Source organism: Hippopotamus amphibius, chromosome 1, assembly GCF_030028045.1.
Source record: "Hippopotamus amphibius kiboko isolate mHipAmp2 chromosome 1, mHipAmp2.hap2, whole genome shotgun sequence".
In the NCBI taxonomy this organism is placed as follows: domain Eukaryota; kingdom Metazoa; phylum Chordata; class Mammalia; order Artiodactyla; family Hippopotamidae; genus Hippopotamus; species Hippopotamus amphibius.
The window spans coordinates 15,771,395-15,784,895 of NC_080186.1; the positions used below are offsets into that span (position 1 = coordinate 15,771,395).

General features: G+C 44.7%; 1 protein-coding gene across 2 annotated transcripts in view; it reads right to left on the reverse strand.

Annotated features, from left to right (window-relative positions):
• KIF17 (kinesin family member 17) overlaps positions 1 to 13,501 on the reverse strand; it is a 48,051-nt gene that overhangs the window by 4,088 nt on the left and 30,462 nt on the right. For both annotated transcript variants that reach the window (XM_057698504.1, XM_057698494.1), the window contains exons 11-12: positions 11,839 to 12,070; positions 823 to 1,081 (exon numbers count right to left, since the gene is read on the reverse strand). In XM_057698504.1, coding sequence (XP_057554487.1) covers positions 823 to 1,081; positions 11,839 to 12,070 — 491 coding nt within the window. The remainder of the gene's footprint in view (positions 1 to 822; positions 1,082 to 11,838; positions 12,071 to 13,501) is intronic.

A 13,501-nucleotide genomic window follows, 5' to 3' on the forward strand; every position in this document is an offset into this window, starting at 1 on the left:
CCGTCCGTAATGATCAGAGGTGTAGGACCTGGATGGGCACTCTCTGACTAGAGGGAGGACCACTGGGGACCCCGTGGGAGGTACGAACCTGCTGCTCCCTGAATGGGCAGAGCCAGCACGTGACTGGAGAGGATCCATTGCAAGTCTGACCCTACTCTGAGACTCAATGGGGGCGGGGGGGGGGGACCTTCAAGATCATCTTATCCAACCCCTTCTTTGTGAATATCAGGGGACCAAAGCCCAGAGAGGGACAGTGACCAACAAAAGGTCACACAGGAGGTCAGTGGCAAAAGCAGAAGGTGAACCATGCCTGAAACTCTGAAGAGCTCTTTTCTGTCCCTAGCCTACAACTCACCACTATGACTGTGACTTTGGATAAGTTCTTTACACTGAGATTCCTCATATGTAAAACAGGTATAAAAGTCTTTGCCCCTCACAGGGTTATTGTAGGATGAAATCGTGGCAATGATGATCATGATAAGAAAATGCACCACACACTGAAAATGCGCCAGGCAGGGCTCTAAGTGTTTTCCACATTTTAGGCCACCCAGCCATCTTTAAGGAAGGTGCTGTTATTAATCCCCATTTCACAGATGAGGACCATGAGTCCCAAAGAGCTCACACTGGGAATAGTGGAGCCAGAATTCCAACCCACATCTTTCTGACTCTTAGGTCCCCAACATTTTGGGTACCCAGAGTCACATGTCTGCTGCACCCACAGCCAGCAGGGAGAGGTATGTGCCCATCTGTCAGCCTGCAGGAGGGCAAACTGTGGAGAAGGGCGGGGACAACCGGGGGCGGTGGGGCAGCAAAGCTCCTGACCTACTGGGAGGCTGGTTTTTATGATGATGGGCTCAGGGATCTTCCAGAAGCCATTATCCTCATCCCAGCAGGACTCGCGCCTTATCTTCTCCAGGTTGCTATAGTTACAGTCCCTGCGAATCAGGGGCTGCACCTGCTCCAAGAGCTGCTGGAAGAGCATAAAGTCACGTTCCTGCCGACGGATGGTGGCCAAGTAATCGATCTTCTCCAGCTCAAACTCCGACTGCAGATCTTTGATCTCCACCTCCGCCGCCCGAAGCTGAAAACAGAGGATGAGAAGCAGTGAACAGGAAAGACATCGAGACGTGGCACCATCCATCTGACCTCTGCATCTGCTCCCTGCCCCTGTGGCCAGCCACTCACCCTCTCCTCACTGATCCACTCACCCATCCATTCTGATCTCCACCATCTATGCTGTCATCCTTCCACTGATTCATTCTCCTTCCCTCCCACTTCTCCACTCAGTGTTTAAATGAGCACCTACAGGGTCCACAGCCCTGCAGAAAGCAGGAAAAGGGGTTGCCAGCCCTCAGTCACTATCCCACACTCATACATTTTACTCCAGAGACTTTTAGAAGGCTCCATGTAGTCACCACTGTCCTACAAGATCTCAGAGAACTGCACAAATTCTTTTTCTAAAAGAAGCAATAAGCATAAATTCTCAGACTCAACAGTCTTGCTCTCCCACTGTCACAAGCCTATTACGATGTGACAAACCCTGGACTTAAGAACCAGACCCACCTTGATTTAACCACGGCTTCCAGATTTTTTTGATCTCCTGCCCAGGTCTGCCAGACTGGCCCTCCATCACCTCCTAAGCATGATGACTCCCACCTCCAACAGGAACCAGGCCCTCCCTGAACCCCAAGACACCTTGGTGCACAGTCTGTTTCCTCGAAGAGCAGGGACAGTTTGATTAGTAAGGAAGCCTGTTGTAAATTCACGGGAATGATAATCATATGTAAACCAGCTGAGAACAGAGGATGCCTGGTAGGACACAGGTGGGAGGGGAGTCATCAGGGAGGGGTGGGTACACAGGGCCTTCAACTAAATGAATTACGCTCCATGTATGTAGCTGGAGAGCAGCGACATGGCATTCATGGTAACAATATATTTCTGTATATTTGCAATATTCACAATGATTTTTACAACAGCTTTACTGAGATATAGTTCACATCACACAATTCACCCATTTAAAGTGTACAATTTGGGAACTCCCTGGGGGTCCAGTGGTAGGACTCCGTGCTCGCAGTGCTGAGGGCCTGGGTTCAATCCCTGGGCAGGGAACTAAAATCCCACAAGCTGTGCAGCATAGCCAAAAATAAAGTGTACAATACAGCGGCTTTTAGCATATAAACATCACCACCGGTCTACTTTCTGTCTCTATAGATTTGCTTATTCTGGACATTTCATATAAATGTCATCATACAACATGTGGTCTTTTTTTGTTTTTAATTATTTATTTATTTTTGGCTGCGTTGGGTCTTTATTGCTGTGCACGCGCTTCCTCTAGTTGCCACTAGCGGGGGCTACTCTTCGTTGCAGTGCGCTGGCTTCTTATTGCAGTGGCTTCTCTTGTTGTGGAGCACAGCCTCTAGGTGCGTGGGCTTCAGTAGTTGTGACACATGGGCTCAGTTGTTGTGGCTCTCAGGCTCTAGAGCACAGGCTCAGTAGTTGTGGCACACGGGCTTAGTTGCTCCACAGCATGTGGGATCTTCCCGGACCAGGGATGGAACCCGTATCCCCTGCATTGGCAGGCGGATTCTTAGCCACTGCACCACCAGGGCAGTCCCAACAACATGTGGTCTTTTGTATCTGGCTTCTTTCACGAACATAGAGTTTTCAAGGTTCATCCATGGTATAGCACATGTCAGTACTTCATTCCTTTTTCCTGCCAAATAATATTCCATTGTGTGGATATATCCAATGTTATTTTTTCATTCATGACTGTGTTCACTTGCAGCTATAATGAAGAATGCTACTATGAACATCAGTGTACAGTTTTTTGTGTGGACATATTTGTTTTTCTTGAGTATAACTACTGGGTCACGTGGTAACACTATGTTTAAGCAATTGAGGGACTTCCGGACTATTTTCTGAAGCAGTATGTGAGGGCTCCAATCTCTCCACATCCTCACCAACATTTGTTATTGTCTGTCTTGTTTATCACAATCATCCCAGGGGGTATGAGATGGAATCTCACTGTGGTTTTGAGTTGCATTTCCCGAATGGCTAACGATGTTGAACATCTTTTCATGTGTTTATTGGTCATTTGTACATCTTCTCTGGAGAAACGTTTGTTCAGACCTTTGCCCCTTTTAAAACTGGGTGGTCTTTTTATTCTTGAGTTGTAAGTTTTCTTTAAATTTTCTAGATGCAAGCACCTTATCATACTATATGATGTGAAAATATTTTATTTCATTTTGTGGGATGTCTTTTCTCTTTTTTGATAGTATTCCTTGAAGCACAAAAGTGTAATTTTTAAAAATCCCTGCTGGTGTTTTGTTTTGTTTTGTTTGTTTGCGCCCTGTGTCTTACAGGATCTTAGCTCCCTGGCCAGGGATTGAACCTGGGCCCTCAGCAGTGAAAGTGCAGAGACCTAACCACTGGACTGCCAGGGAATTCCCACAAAAGTTTAATCTCGATTGTCTAATTTATCTTTTATTCCTTTGTTCTTTGTGCTTTTGGTATCATAGCTAAGAAAGCACTGCCTAATTCAAGGTAATAAAGATTTAAACCTATGTTTTCTTTTAAGAGTTTTATAGGTTTCACTCTTACATTTAGGTGTTTGATGCATTTTTAGTCAATTTTTGAATACAATGTGAGGTTGAAGTCCAGCATGTGGGTATCTAGTTGTCCCAGCACCATTTGTTGAAAAGACTACCCTTTCTCCACATTAAATCATCTTGGCACCCTTGCTGAAAATAACTAACTGTAAATGTGAGGGTTTATTTCTGGACCCCCAGTTCCATTCCATGGATTCTATATGTCTGTCTTTATACCAGTACCACACAGCCTTGATTACTGTAACTTTGTAGTAAATTTTGAAATCAGGAAGTATGAGTCCTCCAACTTTGTTCTTTTTTCAAGATTATTTTGGCTATTCTGAGTTCCTTGAATTTCCATATAAACTTTAAGATCAGCTTGTCAGTTTCTTCAAAGAAGCAGGCTGGTTCTTTGAAAGTGATTGCCTTGAAATCTGCAGTTCAATTTGAGAAGTACTCCCATCTTATCAATATTGTCTTCCAATCCATGAACATGAGATGTCTTTCCACTTATTTAGGTATATTCCCTCTCTCCCTCTCTCTCTCTCTGTCTCTCTCTCTCTCTCTCTCTGGCCATGCTATGCAGCATACAGGATATCTTACTTCCCTGACCAGGAATCGAACCCATGCCCCTTGCAGTGGAAGTTCAGAGTCTTAACCACTGGACCTTCAGGGAAGTCTCTATTTAGGTATTCTTAATTTCTCTCAACAATGTTTTATAGTTTTTGGAATATAAGTTTTGTACTTCTTTTGTGAAACTTTTTCCTCAGTATTTTTTTGATGTACTGTAAATGAAATTGATTTCTTAAATTTATTTGCAGATTGTTCATTGCAAGTGTATAGAAATAGAATTGCTTTTTCCTTATTGATCTTATGTCCTGAATTTGTTCGTTGATTCCAGTAGATTTTTTAGTGGATTCCTTAGGATTTTCTATATACAAAGATCATGTCATCTGCAACTAGAGATAGTTTGACCTATTCTTTTTTTTTTTCTTTTTTTTTATTGTTTTTTTAAGCTCTTTATTGGAATATAATTGCTTTACACTCTTGTACCAGTTTTTCAGGTACACCAAAGTGAATCAGCTATATTTATACATATAGCCCCATATCCCCTCCCTCCCATGACTCCCTCCCATCCTCCCTGTCCTGGCCCCCTAAGGCATCACCCATCATTGACCTGAACTCCCTTTGTTATACAGCAACTTCGCACTAGCTATCTATTTTACAGTTGGTAGTGTATATATGTCTATGCTACTCTCTCACTTCATGCCAGCTTCCCCTTCGCACCCTCCCCAACCCCATGTCCTCCAGTCCATTCTCTGCATCTGCATCTTTCGTTTTACCTATTCTTTACCAAGCTAGATGCTAGAACCACCAGTCCAATGTTGAATAGAAGCAGTGAGAGCAAATACCCTTTCCTTGTCCCTGATTTTAAGGGAAAAGCATTGTCTTTCACCACTGAGTATGATGTTAGCTGTGAGTTTTTCATGCCCTTTACCAGGCTGAATAAGTTACTTTCCATTCCTAGTTTGTTGAGTGTTTTTATCATGACAGGTTTTGAGTTTTGATAAATGCTTTTCTGCATCTGTTAAGATGATCATGTGGGTTTTGTCCTTTATTCTATTGATATTACATTAATTGATTTTTTGGATGCTAAACCAACCTTGCATTCCTGGGATAAATCCCACTTCAGCATGGTGTATAATCCTTTTTATACATTGTTAGATTTGGTGTGCTGGTATTTTGTAGAGCATTTTTTGTCTAAATTCATTAAAATATTGGTTTATAGTTTTCTTGTTATGTCTTTGTCTGTTTTTGGTATCAGGTGTTACTGGCCCCACAGGAAGAGTTGAGAAGTGTTCTATTCATAAAGATTTAAAAAATTTTTTTTCAGCCAATAGTCTTCATTTTACAAACAAAATCCAGTTAGAAGATATAATGGAGAAGGATACCCCATAGAGGAAAGCAAATAAAATAAAATACCCAAGTGTAAAATTAACAAGATATGTCTAAAACCTATATGAGGGGGACTTCCCTGGTGGCACAGTGGTTAAGAATCTGTCTGCCAATGCAGGGGATGTGGGTTCAAGCCCTGGTCCGGGAAGATCCCACATGCCGTGGAGCAACTAAGCCTGTGGGCCACAACTACTGTGCCTGCACTCTAGAGCCTGAGGGCCACAACAAATGAGCCCACGTGCCATAACTACTGAAGCCCACGTGCCTAGAGCCTGTGCTCTGCAACAAGAGAAGCCACCGCAATGAGAAGCCCGTGCATCACAATGAAGAGTAGCCCCTGCTCACCCCAACTAGAGAAAGCCCACACGCAGCAATGAAGACCCAATGCAGCCAAAAATAAATAAATAAATATAAACTTTAAAAAAAAACCTACATGAGGAAATCTATAAAATACTCCTGAATGACAAAAAAAAAATTGATTTGAACTAATAGGAAGATATACCATGCATGTTCCTGAACAGGATAATTCAACTTCATGATATCAATACACCCAAGCTAACTTACAAACATAACATAATTCCCCCAAAAATTCCCCCCATTTTTTTCTTTTCCTTTTGAGCTAACCCAATTGTTTATAAAGTTCCTTTGGGGAAAAAGAAAAAAAAAATAAAAGAAAGAAAGACTATCCAAGGGAAACCCGGAAAAGAAAATCACTAAGAGGATTAGCCCTACGAGATTGTAAAACAGATTATAAAGCCCCTGAATTTTAAACAAAGTAACTGACACTGGTACATGAATAGACAGAGCAAGAGAAAGGAACAGAAAATCCAAAAATACATCTAAGTGCATACAGAAACTCAGCATACAAAAGAACAGCACTGAAGTCAGTGGAGAATAAATGGACTTTTCAAAAAATGTTGCAGAAGAAATTACTCAATCAGCTCCTCACAAGTGCACCACAATAAATTCTAAGTGGATCAGAGATTTAAATGTAAAAACAAAAAACAAAAAACCCTATACAAGTTCCAGAAGTAAACACAAGTGAGGATTTTCAACTATGACTCAAAATCTATATGCAATAATTAAAACATTGCTCAATCTGACAAAAAAATTTATGGAAAAATACCATAAAACACAGTAAGAAGTGACAAACTAGAAAAAAATATTTCCAACTTATATCACAGACCAAGAGTTAATATTTCTAATATAAATTATAATACTTCTCATATAAAGAGCTCCTACAAGTAGAGAAGAAAAAGAACCACCAAAAAAGAACCATCTAAAAGTGGGCAAAAGATGTGAACACGGTTCTGAGAATAAAACCTGCAAATGTCCCTAAAACATGAAAAAATGCTCAACCTTGCTCACAGTTTAAAAAACACAGATTAAAACTGCCCTGAGTTATAAAATAAATAAGTCCTGGGAATGTAATAGACAGCATGGAGACTACAGTTAATACTGTGCTATATATTTGAAAGTTGCTAAGACAGTAGATCTTAAAGGGTCTTATCACAAGAAGAAAAATTTGTAACTATGTGAGGTGATGTATGTTAACTAGACTTATTGTGGCAATCATGTCCCAGTATGTACAAATATCCAATCATTATGTAGTACACTGAAACCGATATAATGTCAAATGTCAATTATATCTCAATTTTTTTTATTGCAAAAAAGAAAACTACAGACCACCCTGGCGGTCCAGTGGTTAAGGCTCCACGCTTCCACCACAGGGGGTGTGGGTTCGACCCCTGGTCAGGGAACTAAGATCCCGCATGCCACACAGTGTGGCCAATAAATAAATAAATTTAGGGGAGAAAATGTGAGGACTCCATAGTAAAAAAAAAAAAAAGAAAGAAAGAAAAAGAAAAAAAAAGAAAACTACGCTTCAATATACTCTGTTGGTGAGGCTGTGAGAAAACACACGCATGCATGCTAGTAGAAATGCAAAAGGACATGGCCCCCATGGAGGGAAGTTGGCAATATCTAGCAAAATCACACATGTATTTACTCTTTGTCCCAGCAATCCCAGTTGGAGGAATTGATTCCAAAGAAACCTACCAAAAACATAAAAGTAGTATGCACGGACTATTCACTAGAGCACTCTTTACTGTAGCAAAAGATTGGAAATGTCCGCCATGACATCTGAGTAAACAATGATACCACCCCACGTAGAGTACCATGTAGCAGTCAAAAGGAATGAGGAGTACTTCTAGATACTGCTATGGAGTGATCTTCAGGATATATTGTTATGTGAAAAAAAATCAGCTAGGTGGGGGAAAGTGTATATTCTAGCTACTTTTACCCAAGAAGAGGGAGGATATGTATGGGGGGGAGGGAGATGTACACACACACACACACACACACACGCACACACAGAGGTTTATATTTTAAAAATATACACAGGGGACTTCCCTGGTGGTCCAGTGGTAAAGAATCCACCTTACAATATAGGGGACATGGGTTCGCTCCTGGTCAGGGAACTAAGATCCCACATGCTTCAGGGCAACTAAGTCTGCGCGCCACAACTACTGAGTTTGTGTGCCTCAACTAGAGAGCCCGCGTGCCACATACTACACAGCCCAAGCTCCCTGGAGCCCACAAGCACCACCTAGAGAGAGAAAAGCCACAGGCCACAACTAGAGAGAAGTCAGCATACCACAGCGAAGAGCCCATGCGCCACAACAAAAGATCCCACATGCTGCAACTAAGACCTGATGCGGCCAAAAATAAATAAAATAAATAATAAATAAATCTTTATATATATACACACACTCCACACACACTCTCACACACACACACACACACACACACACACGCACACAGAGTTCTGGGTACCTAAATCTGAATCTCTCCAGAGAGATCCTCAGAAAAACACACAGCATAAGGAGGAGAAAAACTAAAATCATCCTTAGTCCAGCCCACTGATTGGGACACAGAGAACACTAGAAGCTTCAAATTAGTTGTAAATTCAGCAGACAGCTCGTAAGCCCACCCTACAGAGGGATAAGTGGAGGGCACCCAGGAAAGCATGGTGGAGGGCAAGGTGACAGAAAGAGAAAGCCCCAGTCTGACAGTGGGAAAATACTGAAAACAGATCTGACACTGGAAACTGACAGAAGAGACTGAAATGTGTACAGGATTCACAGTATTAGTCTCTGTAAGGCCTTGCTCTGGAGGTCACTAGAGAGCATGCAGAAGTGGGAGATGCCCCTTGAGGTGGAAATTACAAGTTCTGCAGAAACAAGAGAAAATTACAAAAGACACAATGACCCCTCTCACCAAAAAAATAAAAATAAATAAATAACAACAACTTTGGAAGGCAAGATTTTTGCCCCAATGATTTTTACCCCCTGGAGTTATGCCTGTGAATATGTTATCTTATATGGCAAAAAGGACTTTGCAAATGGAATTAAGGTTACTAATCAATTGACTTTAAAATAAAGAGATTATCCCGTATTATTGAGTGGGCCCAATGTAATCAAGTGTGCCATGTGGGAGAGATGGGCAGAAGAGGTGCATTAGAAGAGATGCTTTATAGAAGCAAGACAGGAGGACAGTCAAAGAGCTTGGAGGCAGGAGAGGGACTCTACCGTCTAGGCTGTCTTTGAAGGGGGCCAGGCATCAGGAAATGCAGGCTGCCTCCAGAAACTGAGAATGACCATGGATGACAGTCAACATGGAGACAGGAACCTCAGTCCTACAACCACATAGGACCAAATTCTGTCAACAATCTGCAAACAGATTCTCCCCTAGGACCTCCAGAAAGAAATGCAGCCCTGCCAACACCTCAAGTTTAGCTTTGTGGAATTCTAAGCAGAGGAACCGGCCATGCTGTACCTGGAATCTGACCTACAGAACTGTGAAATAATAAATTTGTGTTGTTTCAGGCAACTAAATGTATGGTAGTAATTTGCTACAGCAGCCATAGGAAACTAATGACAAGCTCTATGTAAAGCTGCACTTGCAGACTTCCCTGGTGGCACAGTGGTTAAGAATCTGCCGGTCAGTGCAGGGGACATGGGTTCAGTCCCTGGTCTGGGAAGATCCCACATGCCGAGGAGCAACTAAGCCCGTGTACCACAACTACTGAAGCCTGCACACCTAGAGCCCATGCTCTGCAACAAAAGAAGCCACCTCAATGAGAAGCCTGTGCATCGCAACAAAGAGCAGCCCCTGCTCACCACAACTAGAGAAAGCCCATGTGCAGCAATGAAGACCCAACGCAGTCAAAAAATAAAAATTAATTAATTAATTAAAAAAAATAAAGCTGCACTTTCGTATGAACAGAAGAGTGTGCTGTTGAGTAGAAAAACCTAATAAGCCACCCAAACCTTTCCGTCTGTGAGGCTGTTAGCATGACTGACGCCATCCTGGGCCCATTAGTTCCTCCTGTCCTTCCACTGACCCTACCTAGGGCCGTACTGGGGAGTAAATCTCTTCTGTGTAGGGCTTCGTAGTTAATAGAGATTGTTTAATTATGATTAAGTCCAAGGGGCCTCTATGCTCTGGTGGTCTCCAAACAAGGATGAAGACCTTCACCAACGTATTCCCACTGCCCAGGAGACGAGCTACCCATTCATAATTTTCTTTTTTTTTTTTTGGAAATTTTGGCTGCTCTGGGTCTTTGCTGCTGTGTGCAGGCTTTCTCTAGTTGCGGCCAGTGGGGACAAACCTGTGTCGCCTGCAGTGGCAGGAGGATGCTTAACCACTGCACCACCAGGGAAGCCTAGCCATTCATAAATCTTGACTTAGGAGTGCTCTCCCCATTTTCAAGCACCTACTCCCCCGCCCCCACAGCCTAGGTTAACTATAGAATTGTCCCAGTGGCCCCTCAGCGCTGCTGAGCGCAGCTGTGAACGCTTCCGGACCGTCACCTGCCTGATCCCACCTTGTGAGTGCCTTAGCCTATAATCCAGCTGACCCACCGATAATACGGAGCCGCCTGCCTCATCTTTCTGTCTCAAGATATCTTAGTTCGGTGGGCACTTTTTGTTCCCTCCATCCTCCAACAACCTCTGCATTCAATCGTCACTGAGAGTGCAGAAAAACAAGACGTTATGAAATAAACAGAAGAGAGCAGATGTATCTAATCAAAGCTACTATAAGAAACAGAAAATGAAAATCAAAGCATTTCAGCAGAAGAAAACTTCCCTCAAAGCACAAGCACATGGAACCAAACAGATTAAAAATATAACTCAACACCCCAATGGAAATAGAGTTTCCTTAAACAAGTATTCACAGATGCCAAATTTTCAAATCAGAAATCCAAGATCTTGAAATGGACAAAAATGAAGATGATGTCATGTGGGACATTAAACAAAACCAGGAAAGAATTTTTTTTAAAACTTAGATATGTAGACCAAAGTACAAGAAAGACTGAAGTCAGTTAAAGACATAAAGGGTATTAAGAAAAGGCATGAAAACAGCCAAGAAAAATTAAAAACTAATGAAGTTTAAAGAGGAAAAAGTACCAGCCTTATGCTTTGGCAAGACCCCTTGGTTGCCTGTGTTGAGTGGGGATGAGGAGGAGGGGGCAGGTGGCCAAGGAGGACATTACGAGACCCAGATCACCTGGACGATGCTCTGAAGGACACATAAGTGACTGTCACAGACGGCTGGGCCTCATTCTCCTCCCGTCCTCACTCCCCACACTCAGCCAGGTAGCTGCCTTTCTGTTCCCCAAACCACGGACCTCATTCCGGACACCGGCCGGTCTCTCTCAGCCCAGACCCCTATTCCGTCAGGTCCCACCCGAGAAGTCACCACCTCCACCAGAACGGTCCTGGCGGCCCCCTTCCCGTCTAAGGTGGCCCCAGGAACTTCCCCAGTTCTGCTAAAGCTCAGTGCCTCCAGCCGGGTGCTGGCTGCACAGGGCACTCCCTTTGTGGCAATGAATCCAGTTGTGCATTTGTGATTTGGGCATTTGTACTTAAATAAAAGTAAAAACACAAAACAAAGCTGCTCCTACTTCCCTCCCCAACCTCCCTCCCGCCCCCACCCCGTATTCTTTTCATCGGGCTACCCCCCTCCTAGAGTCTCTTGCTTATTTCTCTGCTGTGTTGCTACACACACACACACACACACACACACACACACACTCTCTCTCTCCCCCTGGAGCATGAGCTCCACGACTACAGAGACGCACCAGTCACCATGACAGCTTCCAGAGCAGGGCGTGGCACACAGTTGGCACCGAACACACGCAGGTGTCCAGACCTGGTGTGAAGCCCCGCCCAGGGCTGCTTGCGTGTTGGGGCGGGGCCGGCGGGGGCGGGGCCTGAGCCCAGGGCCTCACCTTCCTCTGCATCTTCTCCAGCAGCTTGCTCTTGGCCCTCACTTCCTCCTGGATGGAGTCATAGACGCTGAGCAGCACCCAGTCCCCGCTGTCCTCGTCTGAGTTCTGCAGGGCCGCCACCAGCTGCCTCTTGCGCTCGTCCGCGTACCGCTTCCGCCGCCTGTGCTTCTCCTTCAGGTCCTTGTTCTTGGCCTGCTCTCCCCCGACCACCTGCTGCTCCAACAGCTGCAAGCTGCCCGCGTGGAGGAGAAAGCAAACGTGACAAAGTCTGCCGATCACTGAGCACTGGCTGTCCAGCCTGATCTCATCAACTCCTTCCAACAACCCCACTTCACAGAGACATAAACTGAGGCCCAGAGAGGGGAAGCTGCTGGCTCCGGGTCAGCCCCAGCATTCTTGCAAGACCTCCCTGACTCCAAGCCTGTGCACTCAGCCACCCCGCTGGTTCTGCCCCACAGGAAGGGTGAGAGTCTCCCTCTGGACCCAGAGCTGCTCCACCCGCCTCCCGCCTCCTGGAGCTGATGGTCACGCCACAGAGCAGGCTCGCCGGCAGTGCTCCCAGGCGACCTGCGGGATCAGAATACCCCTGGGTTGTGGAGAATGTTCCATACAGTCAGTGCATAATGTTCAATCAGGGAAAATTATGAACAGTTCGTTTTTTAAAATATTTATATCTAAAATGCTAAAAAAATATTTATAGAGTTTTGCCTTTTAAAGGTACAAATTTGAAATAACTACAGAGACTTATGTGGAACTCCCCACTGTCTAATAAAGCACCACGAAAGTATTTTAGACTCTGCCTCTTTCTAAAGGGATGTAAGGGTTGTATAACTAAAGGCGTTACCAGGATTCATTACAGATAGAAGATCATGTTCAAAGGAAAGAATGGAGCCACGCCCACCCAGCAGCCGGGCCCAGACCCACTTCAGGCTTGGCTCTGAGCTCAATGGTGGCCAGGGTACAGGGGAGCCACATCCAAGTCACCACTCTACTTAAAATCCTTCTAGGGGGACTTCCCTGGTGACACAGTGGTTAGGACTCTGCGTTCCCAATGCAGGGGGCCTGGGTTCGATCCCTCATCAGGGAACTAGATCCCACATGCATGTTGCAACTAACAGTTCTCGTGACTCAACTAAAGGAGCCCGCCTGCCTCAACTGGGGCCTGGCACAACCAAATAAATAAATATATATATTTTTAAATCCTTCTAGGGTCCCCATCAGGATGAAGCCCAAGCCCCAGGGGCACACAAGGCCTCCCTGTCTCATCTCCCTCAGCTCCTACCACCCCTAACTCGCTCCAGCTTTAACTCGGGGCGGCTGCTTCTCCAAACATCCAGACTGTTTCTGCCCCCTGCACCTCTGTGCCACCTTAGCTGTGCCCTGCCCCTCGAATACCACCCCTGAGGCTTCTGTCATGCAAACCTTATCCAGGTGTCCCCTCTTCTGAGAAGCACTCGCTGATCACAGGCCAGACCACCCCGTGAAAACTGCCATGTGTGCCATGTGTTTTCTGTGTGCCTGACGCCAAGCTCCCCCCTCTGCAGGCATCACCTCATTTGACCCTCACAACAAGCTTCTCGAGCTTCTCACTATCACCCACTGTGTAGATAAGAAGCTGAGGCACAGAGAGGTTAACCTCACCCCGGGTGGCAGAGCTGAGAAG